Source organism: Coregonus clupeaformis, chromosome 17 (genome assembly GCF_020615455.1).
Source record: "Coregonus clupeaformis isolate EN_2021a chromosome 17, ASM2061545v1, whole genome shotgun sequence".
NCBI classification, from domain to species: Eukaryota; Metazoa; Chordata; class Actinopteri; order Salmoniformes; family Salmonidae; genus Coregonus; species Coregonus clupeaformis.
Genome location: NC_059208.1, coordinates 35,433,762 through 35,457,763, shown reverse-complemented (window position 1 = coordinate 35,457,763; position 24,002 = coordinate 35,433,762). Strand labels below are relative to the sequence as shown.

The window sequence follows — 24,002 nt, the reverse complement described above, 5'->3', positions numbered from 1 at the left end:
TTGTTGTCCTGGCACCACACGGCCAGGTCTCTGACCTCCTCCCTATAGGCTGTCTCGTCGTTGTTGGTGATCAGGCAACAACCTGATCATCGGCAAACTTAATGATGTCGTCGGCAAACTTAATGATGATGTTGGAGCGTGCCTGGCCATGAAGTCATGAGTGAACAGGGAGTACAGGAGGGGACTGAGTACTCACCCCTGAGGGGCCCCCATGTTGAGGATCAGCGTGGCGGATGTGTTGTTACCTACCCTTACCACCTGAGGGCGGCCCGTCAGGAAGTCCAGGATCCAGTTGCAGAGGGAGGTGTTTAGTCCCAGGGTCCTTAGCTTAGTGATGAGCTTTGAGGGCACTATGGTGTTGAACGCTGAGCTGTAGTCAATGAATAGCATTCTCACATAGGTGTTCCTTTTGTCCAGGTGTGAAAGGGCAGTGTGGAGCGCAATAGAGATTGCATCATCTGTGGATCTGTTGGGGCGGTATGCAAATTGGAGTGGGTCTAGGGTTTCTGGGATAATGGTGTTGATGTGAGCCATGACCAGCCTTTCAAAGCACTTCATGGCTACAGACGTGAGTGCTACGGGTCTTAGTGTTCTTGGGCACAGGGACTTTGGTGGTCTGCTTGAAACATGTTGGTATTACAGACAGGGAGAATCCCATTGAAAGTCTGTGGAAAGACTACGACTGCTGTTCACCGCCGTTCCCCATCTAACGTAACAGATCTTGAGAAAATCTGTACAAAGCTGATAATACCCAAGACGACTCAAAGCTGGAATTGCCGCCAACGGTGCTTCTACAAAGTATTGACTCGGGTGTGAATTACGTAAATGAGATATTGCTGTATTTCATTTGCAATTCAAAAAAATTCAAAAAACATGTTTTCACATTGTCATTATGGGGGTGTGTAGATGGGTGAGAAATCAATTTAATCCATTTGAATTCAAGCTGTAACAAAATGTGGAATAAGTCAAGGGTTATGACCACTTTCTGAAGGCACTGTAGCTATTCATTACAGTAGCTAGCGAGTGCTTTGTTAACTTTATTAGCACCATGTTTTGAGAGGTGGAAAATGCACGCACCACAGCCCGGTCCTATCAGGGGCTGCCAAATCCTCTCCCTCTCTGCCCTATTCGTGCTTTGTGCTGTCCCTCCAATAATGGCTTGAATAATTGGCTAGTCTGAGGAGTTTAGGCAGAGACCATTTTCTCTAGGGCACTCGGGAACAACGGTACAGCGAAGCCTAATCATTACAATTGGGTGATTTTTTCAATAGGCACACTGGTGCTCCCAAAATAAAAACATCAGGTCGCACAGCAAATATATTTAGGAGCATACGCAAACAAAATGGTCACACCTTAGAGCCCTGCCTCTAGGACTAGAAGTGAGGAACACAGCACTGCTCTATACCTGGTAGACTTGGTCAGTCGTGCTGTTCTTGCGCACCCTGACCGAGATGGTGGTCTTGTCTGGCAGGGCTATCCGCAGCTCCACGTCTGACACGCCATTGTAATTCTGACAAACACAGAAAGGAAGAGTGAGCATCAGTGTGCGTGTGTGTGTGTATATATATATATATTTTAAGACGCTCTCTTGCAAACACACACAGCTACGGAAACTGCCTGCACAAACGTACCTCATCTGATTCAGACAGGAATTCCTGCATGATGTCACTCTCCCCAATCACCCGCACTGAACAAACTACAGAAGAAGAAGAGAGCAAAAGGTCATCTTACCATATTGCATTCACGTGCACACTTTGAAGTATGACACAATGGTCACTGCAGTTATATAAGAGGTACATACACATTCAAGGGCATTCAACAAGTATTGCAATGATTCGCGATCCGTCTGCAGGAGACAGCTCTCTATCTCGAAGTTCAACACACTGCATTACAGCATACGTGGTTTCTCACTTCTCCAAACACTCAGCTATGTGTTACTTTTTCCTCCAATGAACTCACACAGGCATTCCAAAAATAAAACCCGTGCTAAATATTATCTCATCTCTCCTCAACTGACTATTAATCTCCAGCACTGACAGATGGAAGGGGTGTAATACCACGTAATAATAATAATAATAATAGTAACATACACCAGATATACAAAACATTAAGAACACCTGCTCTTTCCATGACAAAGACTGATTAGGTGAAAGCTATGATCCCTTATTGATGTCACTTGTTAAATCCACTTCAAATCAGTGTAGATGAAGGGGAGGATACAGGTTAAAGAAGGATTTTTTAGCCTTGAGACAATTGAGACATGGATTGTGTGTCATTGAAAGGGTGAATGGGCAAGACAAACTTAAGTGTCTTTTGTTGTTGTTGTTGTATTTTACACCCTTTTTCGCCCCAATTTTCGATCTTGTCTCATTGCTGCAACTCCCCATCGGGCTCAGGAGGCGAAGGTCAAGTTATGCGTCCTCCGAAACATGACCCGCCAAACCACGCTTCTTAACAACCGCCCACCTAACCCGGAAGCCAGCCATACCAATGTGTCAGAGGAAACACTGTTCAACTGTCGACCGGGGTCAGCCTGCAGGCGCCCGGCCCGCCACAAGGAGTCACTAGAGCGCGATGAGCCAAGTAAAGCTCACCCCCCCGGCCAAACCCTCCCCTAACCCGGACGACGCTGGGCCAATTGTACGCCGCCCTATGGGACTCCCGATCACGGCCGGTTGTGATACAGCCCGGGATCGAACCCGATGCAGTGCCTTAGACTGCTGCGCCACTCGGGAGGCCAAATTTAAGTGTCTTTGAACGGGGTATGGTAGTAGGTGCCACGCGCACCGGTTTGTGTCAAGAACTGCAACGCTGCTGGGGTTTTCAGGCTCACCAATTTCCCGTGTGTATCAAGAACTGTCCACCACCCAAAGGACATCCAGCCAACTTGACACAACTGTGGGAAGCATTGGAGTCAACATGGGCCAGCATCCCTGTGGAATGCTTTCGACACCTAGTCGAGTCCATGCCCCGATGAATTAAGGCTGTTCTGAGGGCAAAAGGGAGGTGCAACTCAATATTAGGAAGGCGTTCTTAATGTTTGGTATACTCAGTGTATACGTAAAATATACATCTGTGTAATATGATGCCTGTGGTGCTGGAGCTATAGGCACTATCCGCATGTCAGCGTTACACATTATTGAAGGGAATTAAGCTGCCATCCTGAACCTTCTGTGAGTATTTTCCTTATTTACCTCTCCTCACTTCTCTACAGGTACACTACCTCCTTCTCTACCTTTGCTCCCTTATTCTCCTCTCCCACCTCACCCCTCTCCAGATACTCCTCCAGACCCCTGCGGCGTGCGTCCAGCTGCTGCTCAGACAGGGAGAAGGGCCACTTCCCAGGGATCTTGGGGAAGGTGTAGCTGGCAAACTCCCTCTTCAGGTTCTGATTCAGGATAGCAAACTCCCGGTAGCGCTTGGAGCACAGCTGCCTGCCCGACATGTACACATTGTACACCTGTAGGGGACAGACCGAGGTGAATGGGAAGGCATCATATGACAGAACACTGGGGAAATTATGCACCGTATTCACTTGTCTCATCTTTTACATGTACACAGGGCTCTAAAGTGCGACCATTTTAGTTACATATGTTCCTAAATTTTTTGCTGTGCGACCTGGACTTTTAATTTGGGAGCACCAGTGCGCCTAGAAGAAAAAAAGAATCACCAAGATAATTGTTGTAATAAGGCTTCGCTGTAGCCTGCAGTTGTTTCCCCGAGCACAGATTCGTTAGTCATGGTTCAGGGGTTGACATTAACGGTTGCCCGATGGCCTGTGACACAAACTGAACAGTCGGGCAGGTGGAATCTGAAATTTAGTCCCAAAGACAACCGTTAATTTGCGTTGTATCTAGTGTTCCACTCATGTGCATTAGCGACTCACAACAAAAAAGAAACAAAGCCAAGTGATGACAGTTCTCTTTACATGATCTTTTCCCTCCGTAATGAGTCTCACTTAGATTTACTTTACCTAGCAAGACATAAAATAGGCGAGATACGCAGACGGATGTAGGGGCATACCGCCGAGTGTTTCAAGATAGATATTTTGGATCCAAACTGCTGCAGAAGACCTTCGATTTACCACCATCAGCTGTCCTGCCAGGTAACAACGCCAAGTCCACGTTTTCCAGGGAGATGCAGCTTTCCCACTACATGAGAACCTCATACGCCCTTATCCATAATGACAAAGCAAAAACAGGTTTTTAGAAAGTTTTTGCAAATGTATTAATATTAAAAAACAGAAATACCTTATTTACATAAGTATTCAGACTCTTTGCTATGAGACTCGAAATTGAGCTCATGTGCATCCTGTTTCCATTGATCATCCTTGATATGTTTCTACAACTTGATTGGAGTCCACCTGTGGTAAATTCAACTGATTGGAAATGATTTGGAAAGGCACACACCAACAACTTTCTGCAGCATTGAAGATCCCCAAGAACACAGTTGCCTCCATCATTCTTAAATGGAAGAAGTTTGGAACCACCAAAACTCTTCCTAGAGGTGGCCGCCCGGCCAAACTGAGCAATCGGGGGAGAAGGGCCTTGGTCAGGGAGGTGACCAAGAACCAGATGGTCACTCTGACAGAACTCTAGAGTTCCTCTGTGGAGATGGGAAAACCTTCCAGAAGGACAACCGTCTCTGCAGCACTCCACCTATCAGACATTTCTGGTAGAGTGACCATCTCCTGAGTGGCACAGTGGTCTAAGGCCAGGGGAGGCGCTGTGCCACTAGAGATCCTGGTTCGAGTCCAGGCTCTGTCGCAGCCGGCCGCGACCGGGAGACCCATGGGCGGCGCACAATTGGTCCAGCGTCGTCCAAGGTAGGGGAGGGTTTGGCCGGCAGGGATGTGGGTTCGTTTCCCACGGGGGAATATTTTTTTTAAAATTAATATATATACAGTGGGGAGAACAAGTATTTGATACACTGCCGATTTTGCAGGTTTTCCTACTTACAAAGCACGTAGAGGTCTGTAATTTTTTATCATAGGTACACTTCAACTGTGAGAGACGGAATCTAAAACAAAAATCCAGAAAATCACATTGTATGATTTTTAAGTAATTAATTTGCATTTTATTGCATGACATAAGTATTTGATCACCTACCAACCAGTAAGAATTCTGGCTCTCACAGACCTGTTAGTTTTTATTTAAGAAGCCCTCCTGTTCTCCACTCATTACCTGTATTAACTGCACCTGTTTGAACTCGTTACCTGTATACAAGACACCTGTCCACACACTCAATCAAACAGACTCCAACCTCTCCACAATGGCCAAGACCAGAGAGCTGTGTAAGGACATCAGGGATACAATTGTAGACCTGCACAAGGCTGGGATGGGCTACAGGACAATAGGCAAGCAGCTTGGTGAGAAGGCAACAACTGTTGGTGCAATTATTAGAAAATGGAAGAAGTTCAAGATGACGGTCAATCACCCTCGGTCTGGGGCTCCATGCAAGATCTCACCTCGTGGGGCATCAATGATCATGAGGAAGGTGAGGATCAGCCCAGAACTACACGGCAGGACCTGGTCAATGACCTGAAGAGAGCTGGGACCACAGTCTCAAAGAAAAACATTAGTAACACACTACGCCGTCATGGATTAAAATCCTGCAGCGTATGCAAGGTCCCCCTGCTCAAGCCAGCGCATGTCCAGGCCCGTCTGAAGTTTGCCAATGACCATCTGGATGATCCAGAGGAGGAATGGGAGAAGGTCATGTGGTCTAATGAGACAAAAATAGAGCTTTTTGGTCTAAACTCCACTCGCCGTGTTTGGAGGAAGAAGAAGGATGAGTACAACCCCAAGAACACCATCCCAACCGTGAAGCATGGAGGTGGAAACATAGTTCTTTGGGGATGCTTTTCTGCAAAGGGGACAGGACGACTGCACCTTATTGAGGGGAGGATGGATGGGGCCATGAATCGCGAGATCTTGGCCAACAACCTCCTTCCCTCAGTAAGAGCATTGAAGATGGGTCGTGGCTGGGTCTTCCAGCATGACAATGATCCCAAACACACAGCCAGGCAACGAAGGAGTGGCTCCGTAAGAAGCATCTCAAGGTCCTGGAGTGGCCTAGCCAGTCTCCAGACCTGAACCCAATAGAAAATCTTTGGAGGGAGCTGAAAGTCCGCGTTGCCCAGCGACAGCCCCAAAACATCACTGCTCTAGAAGAGATCTGCATGGAGGAATGGGCCAAAATACCAGCAACAGTGTGTGAAAACCTTGTGAAGACTTACAGAAAACGTTTGACCTGTGTCATTGCCAACAAAGGGTATATAACAAAGTATTGAGAAACTTTTGTTATTGACCAAATACTTATTTTCCACCATAATTTGCAAATAAATTCATTAAAAATCCTACAATATGATTTTCTGGATGTTTTTTCCTCATTTTGTCTGTCATAGTTGACGTGTATCTAAGATGAAAATTACAGGCCTCTCTCATCTTTTTAAGTGGGAGAACTTGCACAATTGGTGGCTGACTAAATACTTTTTTTCCCCACTGTACATACATACATACATACATACATACATACATACATACATACATACATACATACATACATACATACATACATACATACATACATACATACATACATACATACATACATACATACATACATACATACATACATACATACATACACACACACACATATGCATTCACTAACTAAGTGGCTCTGGATAAGAGCGTCTGCTAAATGACTAAAATTGTAAATGTAAATGAGTGGCCAGACAGAAGCCACTCCTCAGTAAAAGGTACATGACAGCCCGCTCAGAGTTTTCCAAAAGGCACCTAAAGACTCTCAGACCATGAGAAACAAGATTAAACTATTTGGCCTGAATGCCAAGAGTCACGTCTGAAGGAAACCTGGCACCATCCCTACGGTGAAGCATGGTGGTGGCAGCATCATGCTTTGGGGGTGTTTTCCAGCGGCAGGGACTGGGAGACTAGTCAGGATCGAGGCAAAGATGAACGGAGCAAAGTACAGAGAGATCCTTGATGAAAACCTGCTCCAGAGCACTCAGGACCTCAGACTGGGACGAAGGTTCACCTTCCAACAGGACAACTACCCTAAGCACACAGCCAAGACAATGTAAGAATGGCTTCGGGACAAGTCTCTGAATATCCTTGAGTGGCCCAGCCAGAGCCCGGACTTTAACCCAATCGAACATCTCTGGAGAGACCTGAAAATAGCTGTGCAGCGATGCTCCCCATTCAAACTGACAGAGCTTGAGAGGATCTGCAGAGAAGAATGGGAGAAACTCCCCAAATACAGGTGTCCCATGCTTGTAGCGTCATACCCAAGAAGACTTGAGGCTGTAATTGCTGCCAAAGGTGCTTCAACAAAGTACTGACTAACCTCAGGATGCTGAAGAAATTCAGCCTGTCCCAGAGGGCCCTCACAGTGTTCTACAGGAGCACTAATCGAGACCATACTGTCGGGCTGCATCACGGCAACTCCACCGCCGCGGGACGCAAGATGCTACAGAGGGTGGTGCGTTCAGCTGAGCCCACTATTGGGTGCACACTGCCTGTCCATCAGGACACCTACAACACCAGATGTCGCAGGAAGGCCAAGAAGATAAATCAGGGACCCCAGCCATGGCCTGTTCACCCAGCTTCCTTCACTCAGACGCGGGCAGTACGGGAGCATCCGGGCAGTACGGGAGCATCCGGGCAGTACGGGAGCATCCGGGCAGTACGGGAGCATCCGGGCAGTACGGGAGCATCCGGGCAGTACGGGAGCATCCGGGCAGTACGGGAGCATCCGGGCAGTACGGGAGCATCCGGGCAGTACGGGAGCATCCGGGCAGTACGGGAGCATCCGGGCAGTACGGGAGCATCCGGGCAATAACTGTCCACCGGACTTTTGTAGGGCCCTATACATTTTTTATTCCCCCCCCCAAAATTCAGTTTCTCCATTTTGTTTTTCACATTTTCTGTGATAGAAAAACTAAATGTAATGTTTTAAGTCCACAACAATGCTTAAACCACATCAGGAGAATACTTTTGAGGTCTGGGAAAAATATAAAACATTGAGTGCCCACCAGCAAGAGTGTTGTTAGCGATGTTTCTGTAGTGCTCATGTGATTGCAAAGTTTGCAAAACAAATTGTCAATAGATTGATGCAAATAATAATGATATTCTGCCAGGTAGGCATAGGCTACTTTGTAGTTACCATTTAATTGAGACCGTTTTTGGGAATGCCTTTCCATCTCTACCAGAAGAAGGTTATCATTAGCATCATCACTAACAGCTACACAAAGTGTAGATCAAAGCGCACCGCACACACAAATGGCATTCCTGTGCTGTTTCAGAAAGTTGCAGGAAAAAACGAATCACTGATGGATTTCGTTCATGTCTTATGATTAACATGGTTCAATACCTTTAGTTGACTCCCTACTAAATTCAATACGTTCAATTTTAATGTCTGGAGTCTGATTCTGTCCGCGTTCTCCGCAAAACAGATTACTTTGTTGGGCACAACATGTGCTTCAAAAGTAGCTAGAACTCATATAGCCTAGATCTCAATATATTTTAAAAAAATCATATTTTCTGGTGCTCCTAAATGTTATATTGTGCTCCTACATTTTTTTGTTGGGAGCACCAGTGCTAACAATTAATTTAGAGCCCTGCACGTACACATTCTTTAACTGGGAAGGGATAAATATAGGTTGCATTGTACATGTGTTAACTGGCACGGGCCTACACATTTTGGCTTGGCCGTACTCTGCACTGCAAAAGACACATTGACAAAACTTTTCTAAAAGCCCACATCTGTAGCAAACAAGGCTGGCCAGAAACCTCACTATAATCTATTTTTAACTCACCACAAACCTCTCGGCGTGCTGCTCCACGTGCTTGAAGGTGGGGATGGAGATGGGCACGGCCTGCTTGTCGCTGTAGTCGTAGCTGAGCTGGGCGGCGCTCTCGTCCCCGGCCTCCAGGCAGTCTGCCTCCTGGGGAGGCACAGACAGCACAGACAGCACCAGCTCCCTCTCCCCGGCCCGGATCAGATCCACCACTTGCTTGTGGGTGGCCCCCTCCACGCTCACCCCATTACTGTGGGACGCAGAGAGTGAGAGAGAGATGGCAGGAGGGGATCAGTGGTGCTCATGTTATGCCTATTCATGGTGGTAGTTTTTGGTTAGGCCTATCCTCCATACACGTGGTCTGCGGTTGTGAGGCTGGTTGGACGTACTGCCAAATTCTCTAAAACGACGTTTGAGGCGGCTTATGGTAGAGAAATTAACATTACATTCTCTGGCAACATCTCTGGTGGACATTCCTGCATTCAGCTTGTCAATTGCACATTCCCTCAAAACTTGAGACATCTGTGGCATTGTGTGTTGTGACAAAACTGCACATTTGAGTGGCCTTTCATTGTACCCAGCACAAGGTGCACCTGTGTAATGATCATGCTGTTTAATCAGCTTAATATGCTACACCTTTTTTTAATAGTTTTAATGGAAACACGATTTAAAAAAAAGTGGCTGTTTAAACGTTAAGCGAAATTGTCAATGTCACATCCCTACCGTATACCGCCCAAGCATAACTCTCAGTACTGAGGCCAGATGGCAGCAGCATCAGGTGTATTGGCTAATATGCCTCTTAGAACCAAGGGGGTGGAGTGAGGGAGGGTGGGCAGGGGAGCACCTGCCTGCCATACACACTGTTTCCATCATTACTTATTAATTTCAGTAATACCAAACAACAGTGAGGGTGATTGAGACAGAGGCTGAGAGGTGGGGCGGAGATGGAAGAAAAAATGACTTTAATATGAAAGAGAAAGCGAAAGGCAACAAGACTAGAGGGGAAATTAGAATTTTCCTCAAGCTTATTCAGGGGGACTCAAAAGAATGGGAGACAAAAAGGGATAGAGGGTGTAGGTCAGGGGTAGGCAACTGACGGGGGTGGGGGCCACAAAATCATGAGGGACTGATGCACAACCACATTTCGATTCGATTGATCTGAGGGCAGCCAGTTGCCCATCCCTGGTGTAGGATAACCTCTCTCCGCAACACAGCTTTGATGTAACACCTAATCCTTCTATCGATCAGAAAAACAATTCAGTGAAGCATCTGCAAAATGTATCTCATGAATCCCATAAATAGAAACGAGAAGGTAGGGAACTGAATAGGGATGAAGTCAAAATAAAAAGGGACAGTACCAAGAAAGAGTTGTCCAACTTCTTGTTACTACGCTACTTCATAAGACATTTTCACTCATTGACAAGGGTGGATCTAAATTAATTGAAATCGCAAAATAAAACGTTGCCTACATTTTAAGTTTCGCACAATCAATAGGAGGGATTGACATCAGCCTAAAGCCATCTAGTAAAACAGTGTGTGTGCATGCGCAAACAAAACCAACTTTGGTCAACCTATAGGCCTGATCCACTGACATGTGAGCTAGAGGTGTCAGCACTGGGGGAATAACTTGATGACTACACACATCAAGTTTATTTCCAATCACTGGGAAAGCAGTAGTAGCTGGTTAATGTGTCACATGAACACTACTGATCACATGACACAGGCAGAGTGGCTAGTTGATGATATAAATATAGCCTAGTGTTAGGAAGGCAATACCAATGGCACCTCCTTCCCTATATATCGACCAGGGCCCGTAGTGCATTACGTAGGGAATAGGGTGCCATTTGGGACGCATACACCTGTTGATGCCGCAAGTTGGGTCTACCTTGTTCCTCATTCTTTCTCTCGCTTTGTCATTGAGAGAGAAACGTTTGGTATAATTTCCATTTTCCACTCATGTTCCTCAAGAGTAAGGGAAACTAATATTCAAATAAAAGCAGAAACATCTGTGCCCTGAATGGACTGCACTGCTTCTGCAATTACATAAATGCAGTAATGTTGTGTAGGAATATCATATCCTTTGAAACCTCTCATTTTTTTAAAGGATGGTATGAAAAGTTAATTCTCTCCGAGGTTTTGATTAAAATAGGCTATTCTGACTTGAGGTGCTGGCCTTGCCAAAAAAAACATTACTGTTGTACAATGTCTCAAGGGTCCAGCCTTTGCCTGTTTCAACTCCACCCAGACACACCGACTTGCACACAAATACACTCTGAAATAGGGCAATAACAATGCCCATGGCAGGGGAAAACACACAGACTTACACACTACAAGCACCCCATAGGACGGACACACACACTTCAAAGCATGATTTACTGGCTACATAAAGTCACTGGGGTGATTAGCCTGGTTATGGTAGACTGTCAGACAGTCCCCCCCAAAAACACACACAGCTAAGTGGGTTACTGTCTACAGCTGGTTGAGTGACATGTTGAATAACTGACCTCCGCACTGTCATTATCCTGAGGACACTGGAGTGAGAGACAGCCCTGTCTTTATAATCTCACATATCCTTTTATTAACTTAATGTTAGCAAAAAACCAATAACAACTGACACTCAGCTCATGATCATAGGATTAAGATCACTTACCGACTGCGCAAACGTAGCTCTCTACCTCTGCCAAATTAGCTAGCTCAAGCTGTACCGTAATTAGCAAGGGTACTAGCTAGCTAAGGTTTGCTAACTACTTACAGATGATGTGTCGGCCAACTGCTGTAGTGAGGTTAACTAGCTAGTTAGCCAATTTGCTAGCTAACGTTAGTGGTGGGGAGTCGATTCCAAAAATAATCATCGACTGTTTCCGCTAGGAATCGACTCCTAAGATTCAGTATTTTTGCAACGGAGGGAACTAGTTGCCGTAAGCTACTTCTGAGAAAAAAACTCTTGCATCTTTCACAGCAAAGAAAGAGCGAGCTAGGGAGGGAGAGGGGCATAGCCAGGCATGTCGGCCAGTAGGCAGACAGTCATAACCGTGCATCAGTAATCAAATGATGTATAGGCTATCGCAAAGCTGTTTTTGTCATTTCTTGGCTTGCAATGTCTCACGCAAGTTCACTAAAGTAGGGGCTATCAATCAGCAGGCTGAGCTATTCTACACGCAACAGAACGAAGACCAAACACACACTAGCATTTTTCATTGTGAATAGAAAAGAGCAGGCGAGCCAGCGAGGGAGAGGATTGTGGCCGGCAGACATGACATTGAAATATCTTCACCTCTAGAATAAAAACCTCCAGGATTCTGTCATAAGAGACAATTAAATTTGAAAAAAAGAATTACAGGGGGGCAGTTTGGAAAAATGAATTGTGTTAGAATTTCTCTCAAATAATGTACATGCTTGGATAATAATTACATAGCCAATGTCTCTAAGAGCTGAAGAGAGCTATAACATTGCAAAGAATAGGCTTATCAGGGTAGAGTGCGCCACATCATCCCATGGGATTCATTTCATTTCATTTACGTCATTTAGCAGACGCTCTTATCCAGAGCGACTTACAAATTGGTGCATTCACCTTATCTGTCAAGGCTGCGCACAGCAGATATATCAGAAATATTCTAGATCCTACATATCACCTATATTCAAACAAAAATAGGCCTTTTATATGCTAAGTTGATGAGCAAATGGCCAGCATTTTCCTCATGTCAGTCCATAGAATGCAAATGTAGTCTTCCTAGTAGGACTCTGCAATAAATGAGGTGGTGTGTATGCGTGCTCATCTATTTCTGCATGTCAGAATTGGAGTCGACTCCAAAAATCCTGGAGTTGTGCACCACTAGCTAACGTTTGCTAGTAGGGGTGTAACGATCCATCTACTACATCGATGTATCGATTTATATTCCTATGATCCAACTACATCAATCTGTGCTCGGCGAGTTGGCCTTTTGGACAACATATATCAATCTAACATCGTTTTAAAATGTAATAAATCGATTGTATCGATACTAGGAAATAACCCATTGGATTTAAGCACGTCAGACTTTATATGGACGTTTTTTCTTAGCACTTTTAATGATAAAGGCTTTAAACATTACTCGATTCAGTCTGCCTATCCGTGACATCATCGCCCTGCGCCAGCAGCAGCGCAAAGGCGCAAAGACAACAAAACATAGCATGGCGGACGACAGAGGAGAAGCCGACGAGCGAGAAATTATCAAGCCACCATTGCGGTCCTTACAAGAAACAGGAATCTAGGAAACTTCACCTGCACTGTCCAGTATCCAGGTATTTATTTCAGTCACACTGGTTGAATTTTTGGCTAAAAGGTTACTGAATCGATTTCAAGTCACTGAATCGTTTCGGATCGTATCGTTCTAAATGAACCAATATCGTCCTTGAATCGTATCGACAACCACGAATCGTGATACAAATCGAATCGTTGTTAAAACGAATCGTTACACCCCTATTTGCTAGCTAGATTTTAAATCATGAAGAGTATTGACACACCCACGCGTCAATAAGTAATATACAGTGGGGAGAACAAGTATTTGATACTCTGCCGATTTTGCAGGTTTTCCTACTTACAAAGCATGTAGAGGTCTGTAATTTTTATCATAGGTACACTTCAACTGTGAGAGACGGAATCTAAAACAAAAATCTAGAAAGAAAATCACATTGTATGATTTTTAAGTAATTAATTTGCATTTTATTGCATGACATAAGTATTTGATCACCTACCAACCAGTAAGAATTCCGGCTCTCACAGACCTGTTAGTTTTTCTTTAAGAAGCCCTCCTGTTCTCCACTCATTACCTGTATTAACTGCACCTGTTTGAACTCGTTATCTGTATAAAAGACACCTGTCCACACACTCAATCAAACAGACTCCAACCTCTCCACAATGGCCAAGACCAGAGAGCTGTGTAAGGACATCAGGGATAAAAATGTAGACCTGCACAAGGCTGGGATGGGCTACATGACAATAGGCAAGCAGCTTGGTGAGAAGGCAACAACTGTTGGCGCAATTATTAGAAAATGGAAGAAGTTCAAGATGACAGTCAATCACCCTCGGTCTGGGGCTCCATGCAAGATCTCACCTCGTGGGGCATCAATGATCATGAGGAAGGTGAGGGATCAGCCCAGAACTACACGGCAGGACCTGGTCAATGACCTGAAGAGAGCTGGGACCACAGTTTTAAAGAAAAACATTAGTAACACACTACGCCGTCATGGATTAAAATCCTGCAGCGCATGCAAGGTCCCCCTGCTCAAGCCAGCGCATGTCCAGGCCCGTCTGAAGTTTGCCAATGACCCTCTGGATGATCCAGAGGAAGAATGGGAGAAGGTCATGTGGTCTGATGAGACAAAAATATAGCTTTTTGGTCTAAACTCCACTCGCCGTGTTTGGAGGAAGAAGAAGGATGAGTACAACCCCAAGAACACCATCCCAACCGTGAAGCATGGAGGTGGAAACATCATTCTTTGGGGATGCTTTTCTGCAAAGGGGACAGGACGACTGCACCGTATTGAGGGGAGGATGGATGGGGCCATGTATCGCGAGATCTTGGCCAACAACCTCCTTCCCTCAGTAAGAGCATTGAAGATGGGTCGTGGCTGGGTCTTCCAGCATGAAAACGACCCGAAACACACAGCCAGGGCAACTAAGGAGTGGCTCCGTAAGAAGTATCTCAAGGTCCTGGAGTGGCCTAGCCAGTCTCCAGACCTGAACCCAATAGAAAATCTTTGGAGGGAGCTGAAAGTCCGTATTGCCCAGCGACAGCCCCGAAACCTGAAGGATCTGGAGAAGGTCTGTATGGAGGAGTGGGCCAAAATCCCTGCTGCAGTGTGTGCAAACCTGGTCAAGACCTACAGGAAACGTATGATCTCTGTAATTGCAAACAAAGGTTTCTGTACCAAATATTAAGTTCTGTTTTTCTGATGTATCAAATACTTATGTCATGCAATAAAATGCAAATTAATTACTTAAATATCATACAATGTGATTTTCTGGATTTTTGTTTTAGATTCCGTCTCTCACAGTTGAAGTGTACCTATGATAAAAATTACAGACCTCTACATGCTTTGTAAGTAGGAAAACCTGCAAAATCGGCAGTGTATCAAATACTTGTTCTCCCCACTGTAAATAAATCTGTCAATTTAAGCTAGACATAGTTTTTGGCATGGGCTGCGTCTCAATCTGCTTCCGCCTATGTGGGCCTTCCGAATCTGCGATGGAAGATGGTCGAGCTACAGCGGTGTTTGTCAGACCATGAGACATTCCAGAAATCAGTCTTCTCACAAAAATGTCTAGTGTCCGAGCCCCACAGGACTCATCTGAATTCGGCAACGCTGATGTGCAGACTTCTGTTTGAAGCATCTGAACAGTTTGAGCTACAAACTAATCTGACCCTACTTTGGAAAGGGGAGAACAGGATGGTGTTCTCCGTTTTGCACTACGACCCCCACAAGTGTCACGGGACTTATCTGAAGGTAAACCATACACTTCAAAACCTTATTCCTTAAGAAACTTTTTTTTCAGTCTTTGCCATTTGTGACCAGTTACAGAAAGCGGGGCATATGTCACACGTCACTACTTCACAGGAGGCATTTGAACGTAAATGTTTTTTTTTTTTCATCTTAATGTGTTTTTTTTTGCACAAATGCCTTCTTGAATCTGTGAACTTTCCTGTGCCTTAAACTCATAAGTATTCTGTAAATCAAATGTGAAATCACAAAGCTGTTTAAAAACACAGAAAACGCCTCCCGAGTGGAAGGTCTAAGGCACTGGATCGCAGGCTGTGTCACAGCCTGCCGTGACCGGGAGACCCATGAGTCGGTGCACAATTGGCCCAGCGTCGTCCAGGTTAGGGGAGGGTTTGGCCGGCCGGGATGTCCTTGTCCCATCGTGCTCTAGCGACTCCTTTTGGCGGGCCGGGCGCCTGCAAGCTGACTTCGGTCGCCAGTTGTACGGTGTTTCCTCCGACACATTGGTGCGGCTGGCTTCCGGGTTAAGCGAGCAGTGTGTCAAGAAGCAGAGCGGCTTGGCAGGGTCGTGTTTCGGAGGACGCATGGCTCTCGACCTTCGCCTCTCGAGTCCGTACGGGAGTTGCAGGATGGGACAAGACCATAACTACCAATTGGATATCACGAAATTGGGGAGGAAAAATACCCCAAAAAATACTGAATCTTGCCTAGCCATCATTGGTTGAGATAGTGCAGCTACAGCTTTCAATACCAGTGTTGTCCTGAATACAGCTGCTGGTATCAACGCAGCTCTGTCTTCTGTGGCTAAAGCAGTCTGCACTGGTTGAAGTAGATTGGGAAGGATTACTTTGAAAGTGTTTCAGTCTGCCGTGAATCATCATAAGCTATACACTGGTAAAAGTCTACAGTTAAAATGCCAAGATGGCTACGTTATTGTCTCAACTGTATCAAAAAGTCATTTTCATTGCTAGCAATTGTTAGCTAGCTAGAGAGTTGCATACAGATACAGTTATAGCTTGCTTCGTCCCGCAACGTGCCAATGTTTACAAAATGGCTTGTTGCGGGACGAAGCAATGTTAAGACAGCTAGCGGAGGTGGCCAGTTGCATTTTGCTGTGAATGTTGATTGCTGAGGTGCTAAGGCATGCATGACGATAATCTTTTTCATGTTTGCCAGTTTGTCATGTTTAACTAGCTTGCTACCGAAAATAGCCATACCATTTACATCTTGCCAGCTGGTAATTATGAAGATAAATGTTTTCTAAATCTAGCTAGTTATCTTGTGTCTGCATTGCCATTGTTGGGCTGGAAGCCGGTTAAGTGTGTACAAGGCACTTTAGTACAACTGTAGCAGTCTGGCAATAACAAGCTATAGGACATTAATTAATTCATGTTTTAACCTATTTTTCTGGTATTTGTCTTTCAGCATAAACCTACTCTCCGCCACCAGTACAAGGAGATGATCGAGGGTGAACAAGCAACACTTCAGGTAATTTGTCTTTGTACTTTGAGCTTATTGCTTGGACTTGGGGGTCAATTAATGTTGTTGCTGGTATGCAATGTTTTAATGTCTTGTCTGTTTTTGTCTGCTTTCCTCCTTTACAGCTTTAATGGTCTAGAACCTGGTGTTGTTGTGGCCAAGGAGCTTTCACTCAGTTGGAACCAGGTTTCAGCTGCTGTGCAATGTTGACGTCCTTCCTCCCAGAGATGTGAAAGCATCCCCCGGACTGGACACAACCCGGCAAACATATTTTTAAGAAGATCAGGCCTGTTGCAATGAAAAGGCCATGGACATTACATGTTCTGCTCCAAACGGCAGCTGAGAAATATGCTCTCAGTCTAGAAATATTTTCATAGTTTTTTTAAGCACTACCTCACTGCTTTAGCACACGGCAACATTTGCATGTGTTCCAATGTTAATTATTTAAGAGATGGGTAGTTCCAGAGTTTTAGAGGGTGTGAATGATGCTAAATGGGTTTAAACAAACAGCACTGTAGCTGCTCAATATGAAAGGTTATTTTTATTATACAACAATAGCCAATTTAATACTGTAAATGGTTTGCCTAATGGGGTAACTGAGAATGTTCAGAGAATCCATTTTGGCAATTTGGTGAAAGTATTCCTTTTCTAAACATATGTTTCCCAAGGATTAATGTAGAGCAAGTGTGAAAATCACACCAAAATGTTTGAATGCCCTTTTCTCCTAAATGGGATTATAAAAGTTTAATCAACTTTTAAAGCATCATTACTTCCCCATGTTCTCAAACTACAGTGAATGACATGCCATTTTGAACCTCTGAGTCTGTACTTTTATCCAATGTAAAAATAAATTAAAACATTTCAAATTTTGGAACATAAGACTGAAGAGACAGTGGGTCACATTTATGAAGGCGTTATTTAATTAGTTTCTATGGGCTATAGTAGTAAAGTCCAAACTCAATATTTTATTTTAAATACAATAATTATACCTAAAGGGGTCCTAAAATTCTAAATCAAATAGCTAAATGATCCATGCATGGTATGACCATCTTAATTAAAACTATGAAATGTGATTAAAAGGTGTGAATGAAACAAGAAAAAATATATACAGTACCAGTCAAAACTTTGGACACATCTATCTCTTTATTTTTACTATTTTTACTATTTTCTACATTGTAGAATAATAGTGAAGACATCAAAACTATTAAAATAAAAGATACGGAATCATGTAGTAACCAAAAAGGTGTTAAACAAATAAACATATATTTCATATTTGAGATTCTTCAAAGTAGCCCTGTTTGCCTTGATGGCAGCTTTGCACACTCTTGGTATTCTCTCAACCAGCTTCATGAGGTAGTCACCTGGAATGCATTTCAATTAACACGTGTCCCTTGTTAAAAGTTAATTTGTGGAATTTCATTCCTTCTTAATGCGTTTGAGCCAATCAGTTGTGTTGTGACAAGGTAGGGGTGGTACACAGAAGATAGCCATATTTGGTAAAATACCAAGTCCAAATTATGGCAAGAACAGCTCAAATAAGCAAAGAGAAACAACAGTCTATCATTACTTTATGACATGAAGGTCAGTCAATACGGAACATTTCAAGAACTTTGAAAGTTTCTTCAATTGCAGTTGCAAAAACCATCAAGCGCTATGATGAAACTGGCTCTCATGAGGACCGCCACAGGAAAGGAAGACCCAGCGTTACCTCTGCTGCAGAGTTAACTGCACCTCAGATTGCAGCCCAAATAAATGCTTCACAGAGTTCAAGTCACAGACACATCAACTGTTCAGAGGAGACTGTATAAATCAGGCATTCATGATCGAATTGCTGCAAAGAAACCACTACTAAAGGACACCAATAAGAATAAGATACTTGCTTGGGCCAAGAAACACAAGCAATGGACATTATACCAGTGGAAATCTGTCCTTTGGTCTGATGAGTCCAAATTTGAGATTTTTGGTTCCAACCGCCGTGTCTTTGTGAGACGCAGAGTAGGTGAACGGATGATCTCTGCATGTGTGGTTCCCACCGTGAAGCATGGAGGAGGAGGTGTGATGGTGCTTTGCTGGTGACACTGTCAGTGATTCATTTAGAATTCAAGGCACAATTAACCAGCATGGCTACCACAGCATTCTGTAGCGATAAGCCATCCCATCTTGTTTGCGCTTAGTGGGGACTATCATTTGTTTTTCCACAGGACAATGACTCAAAACACACCGCTGTGTAAGGGCTATTTGACCAAGAAGGAGAGTGATGAGTGCTGCATCAGATGACCCGGCCTCCACAATCACCGACCTCAACCTAATTGAGATGGTTTGGGATGAGTTGGATGGCAGAGTGAAGGAAAAGCAGCCAACAAGTGCTCAGCATATGTGGGAACTCCTTCAAGACTGTTGGAAAAACATTCCAGGTGACTACCTCATGAAGCTGGTTGAGATAATGGAAAGCTGTCAAGGCAAAGGGTGGCTACTTTGAAGAATCTAAAATACAGTGCTATGAAAATTATTTGCCCCCTTTCTAATTCTCTACTTTTGCATATTTGTGATACTGAATGTTATCAGATCTTCAACCAAAACCTAATATTAGATAAAGGGAACATAAGTGAACAAATAACACAACAATTACATATTTATTTCATAAACAAATTTATGCAACACCCAATTCCCCTGTGTGAAAAAGTAATTGCCCCTTTACACTCAATAACTGGTTGTGCCACCATTAGCAGCAATGACTCCAACCAAATGCTTCCTGTAGTTGTTGATCAGTCTCTCACGTCGCTGTGGAGGAATTTTGGTCCACTCACTCAACTGCTTTAACTCAGTGACGTGTGGGTTATCAAACATGAACTAATCGTTTCAAGTCCTGCCACAACATTTCAATTGGGATTAGGTCTGGACTTTGACTAGGCCATTCCAAAACTTCAAATGTGTGGCTTTTTAGCAATTTTCATGTAGACTTGATTGTGTGTTTTGGATCATTGTCTTGCTGCATGACCCAGCTGCGCTTCAGCTTCAGCTCAAAGACGGATGGTCTGACATTCTCCTGTCTGATACAGAGCAGAATTAATGGTTCCTTCTATTAAGGCAAGTCGTCCAGGTCCTGAGGCAGCAAAGCATCCCCAAACCATCACACCACCACCACCATGCTTGACCTTTGGTATGATGTTCTTACTGTGGAATGCAGAGTTTGGTTTTCGCCAGGCATAATGGGACCCATCGTCCAAAAAGTTGACTCAAGTTTGCCAAAAAGCACCTGGATGATCATCAGGACTCTTGGAAGAACGTTCTATGGACAGATGATTCAAAAGTATAACTTTTTGGACGACATGGTTCCAGTAATGCCTGGCGAAAACCAAACTCTGCATTCCACAGTAAGAACATCATACCAAAGGTCAAGCATGGTGGTGGTGGTGTGATGGTTTGGGGATGCTTTGCTGCCTCAGGACCCGGACGACTTGCCTTAATAGAAGGAACCATGAATTCTGCTCTGTATCAGAGAATTCTACAGGAGAATGTCAGACCATCCGTCTGTGAGCTGAAGCTGAAGCGCAGCTGGGTCATGCAGCAAGACAATGAGGTTTATTAGGTTTTGGTTGAAGATCTGATAACATTCAGTATCACAATTATGCAAAAGTAGAGAAAATTAGAAAGGGGGCAAATACTTTTTCATAGCACTGTATATTTTTATTTGTTAAACACTTTTTTGGTTTCTACATGATTCCAGATGTGTTATTTCATAGTTTTGATGTCTTCACTATTATTCTACTATGTAGAAAATAGTAAAAATAAAGAAAAACCTTTGAATGAGTAGGTGTGTCCAAACTTTTGACTGGTACTGTACATATTTACAGCAACTAACAATGATAATTGTCCATTGACAACTGTGCTACCTAGCTATGTCCTCCCCAGATAAATACACTACATGGCTAAAAGTATGTAGACACCTGCTGGTCAAACATCTCATTCCAAAATCATGGGCATAACTATGGAGTTGGGCACCTCTTTGCTGCTATAACAGCCTCCACTCTTCTGGGAAGGCTTTCCACTAGATGTTGGAACATTGCTGCGGGGACTTGCTTCCATTCAGACACAAGAGCATTAGTGAGGTCGGGCACTGATGTTTGGCGATCAGGCATGGCTTGCAGTCGGCGTTCCAATTCATCCCAAAGGTGTTCAATAGGGTTGAGGTCAGGGCTCGGTGCAGGCCAGTCGAGTTCTTCCACACCAATCTCAACAAACCATTTCTGTATGGGCCTCGCTTTGTGCACGGGGCATTGTCATGCAGAAAAAGGAAAGGGCCTTCCCCAAACTGTTGCCACAAAGTTGGAAGCACAGAATCGTCTAGATCAGGGGTAAGCAACCCTGTTCCTTGAGTGCCGCAGGTACTGGCAGGATTTTGTTTCAACTAGGCACCACACCTGACCAACTGAGCTAATTGATCAGTTCAGTGATTTTATTTATTTTACCTTTATGTAACTAGGCAATTCAGTTAAGAACAAATTCTTATTTACAATGACGGCCAATTGTGCGCCGCCCAATGGGACTCCCAATCACGGTCGGTTGTGATACAGCCAGGGGGTCTGTAGTGACGCCTCAAGCACTGAGATGCAGTGCCTTAGACCGCTGCGCCACTCAGGAGCCCATTGATTGACTAAATTCCACACACCTGGTCTTCCAGGTTGGTTAGGGTTAAGGCACTGCATCTCTGTTGCCTACCCCTGGTCTAGAATGTTATTGTATGCTGTAGCGTTAAGATTTCCCTTCACTGGAACTAAGGGGCCTAGACCGAACCATGAAAAACAGCCCCAGATCATTATTCCTCCTCCACCAAACTTTACAGTTGGCACTATGCATTGGGGCAGGTAGCGTTCTCCTGGCATCCGCCAAACCACTGCCATGGTGAAGCGTGATTCATCGCTCCAGAGAACACGTTTCCACTGCTCCAGAGTCCAATGGCGGTGAACTTTGTGAGCTTGTGTGACATTTCCACGTCACAATAACAGCACTTACAGTTGACCAGGGCAGTTCTAGCGGGTCAGAAATTTGAGGAACTGACTTGTTGGGAAGTTGGCATCCTATGACAGTGCCACGTTGAACGTCACTGAGTTCTTCAGTAAGGCCATTCTACTGCCAGTGTTTGTGTATGGAGATTGCATGGCTGTGTGCTCGATTTTATACACCTGTTAGCAACAGTGTGGCAGAAATAGCCGAAACCACTAATTTGAAGGGGTGTCCACATACTTATGTATATATTTTGAGTATATTGACTCTGGACAGCTAGCTAACTAGTTTTAAAAATCAGAGGTAGAGTTGACAATTAACCTAGCTAGCTAGGTTAGACGTAGCTAGCTAGCTTGCTAACGTTAACTAGCCAGGCTTGGTGGATATGGTAGCTAGCGAACGACCGCTATTATGGGTAAAGAAAGCTGACTTACACCTCAAGAATCCTGTCACCCTTTGATATGCCAGCCCGGTCCGCCGCCCCTCCAGGCAAAACAGCACTGACATGCTGAAGAGGGGCGTACAATTCCCCATTGATGCTTCGCAGTTGTCCTCCTTCGCTAACTTGTCCACGAACGTTGAATCCATATCCTGATTCCGACTTTACAATTCTAACCATCCGTGGACCTGACGTCACCTGGGTAGCATTTTGGCCTCCGGTACCGACTACCGAACCTGCAGCGGGTCCATTACTGGAAGCCGAAGGGAGAGCCGACCGAATTTCATCGCCTTCAACATCCGCCATCTTCTACTCAAAGCCTACCCCCTCCAGTCGGTGTCTAGTGGATTCAAAACAATAGAGAGTTCGATTAATCTCGCCCGTGTAGGCGTGTTTTGCACCGGCTGAAAGTTGATTACATTCTATTTGGAACCGGGGATGGGCTACCTCCCGGGTGTGAACCAAGTGCCCCGCTCTGTCCTATCGCGAAGTCGGCTCAGAACAAAAGTGACGTAGTTGGATTATGTTTTCCCCTGGTTTTAATGTCTATGGTTTTCCCATGCAAAAGTGATTACAGTTCAACCCGGCCAGCGTAAAAGAACTCCCTCAGAAATACCCTCAGACTATCTCCTCGTTATTAACCCGCCCCTCGATCGCATCACGAGACCCCATATGGAGATAGAGTACAACTCACAAATGTGTACCATAAACAAAACACAACACACAAGTATAATTAGAGAGTTCGATTAATCTCGCCCGTGTAGGCGTGTTTTGCACCGGCTGAAAGTTGATTACATTCTATTTGGAACCGGGGATGGGCTACCTCCCGGGTGTGAACCAAGTGCCCCGCTCTGTCCTATCGCGAAGTCGGCTCAGAACAAAAGTGACGTAGTTGGATTATATTTTCCCCTGGTTTTAATGTCTATGGTTTTCCCATGCAAAAGTGATTACAGTTCAACCCGGCCAGCGTAAAAGAACTCCCTCAGAAATACCCTCAGACTATCTCCTCGTTATTAACCCGCCCCTCGATCGCATCACGAGACCCCATATGGAGATAGAGTACAACTCACAAATGTGTACCATAAACAAAACACAACACACAAGTATAATTGACTATCCACACACAAACACCTCTTGAATTGTATTTCTAAAACATTTTAATAAATGCAAAATGATTTGTAAATATGGATAAAGATTTGTGAGTAAATGCTCTCACATTGCTATTAAATTCAATTTCAAGCCTGTTAGATGTGCGTTATTTTGATGGTCTAGACAGGGAGCACAATTCTGATTTTTCTTTTCACCAATTGGTATTTTGACCAATCAGATCAGCTCTGAAAAAGAGCTGATGTGAAAAGAGCTGATGTGATTGGTCAAAAGTCCAATTAGGGGAAAAATATCAGAATTGGGCTGCCTGTCTAAACCCAGCTATAGTGCAGCATCCTCTTCTAAATTAGAAGATTAGGTGGCATTTACCCTCTGATGTAGTTGCTGGTGTACTCCCATATGCGCACAACAGTGACCCTCCCCTCCCAAGTCGGAGTGTAGACTGCTACTGCCCGATCCCACAGCTGGGGAGTAGGAGTAGTACTGAGGCATGGCTGGAAAAGGGAAACACAAGGCAATGGTTACTCTACTGTTACCCCTTAGAGACCAGGGCCATAACACCTCCTATAAAATACATTTAGCTTGCAGTGCTGGGGAGTAGTGAACTACATGCAGCATATGCATATAGTATTTACTTATCTCCAACAACATAATAAAATGGGCACTCTCACA

At 44.4% G+C, this 24,002-nt stretch overlaps 1 protein-coding gene across 1 annotated transcript in view; it reads right to left on the bottom strand.

Moving 5' to 3' along the window:
* LOC121586313 (sorting nexin-27-like) overlaps positions 1–22,573 on the bottom strand; it is a 42,909-nt gene extending 20,336 nt beyond the window's left edge. Inside the window, exons 1-5 of the mRNA XM_045226300.1 lie at positions 22,219–22,573; positions 8,840–9,071; positions 3,268–3,460; positions 1,632–1,696; positions 1,406–1,510 (exon numbers count right to left, since the gene is read on the bottom strand). Coding sequence (XP_045082235.1) covers positions 1,406–1,510; positions 1,632–1,696; positions 3,268–3,460; positions 8,840–9,071; positions 22,219–22,529 — 906 coding nt within the window. The 5' untranslated portion in view covers positions 22,530–22,573. The remainder of the gene's footprint in view (positions 1–1,405; positions 1,511–1,631; positions 1,697–3,267; positions 3,461–8,839; positions 9,072–22,218) is intronic.
* Positions 22,574–24,002: the final 1,429 nt, after the last annotated feature.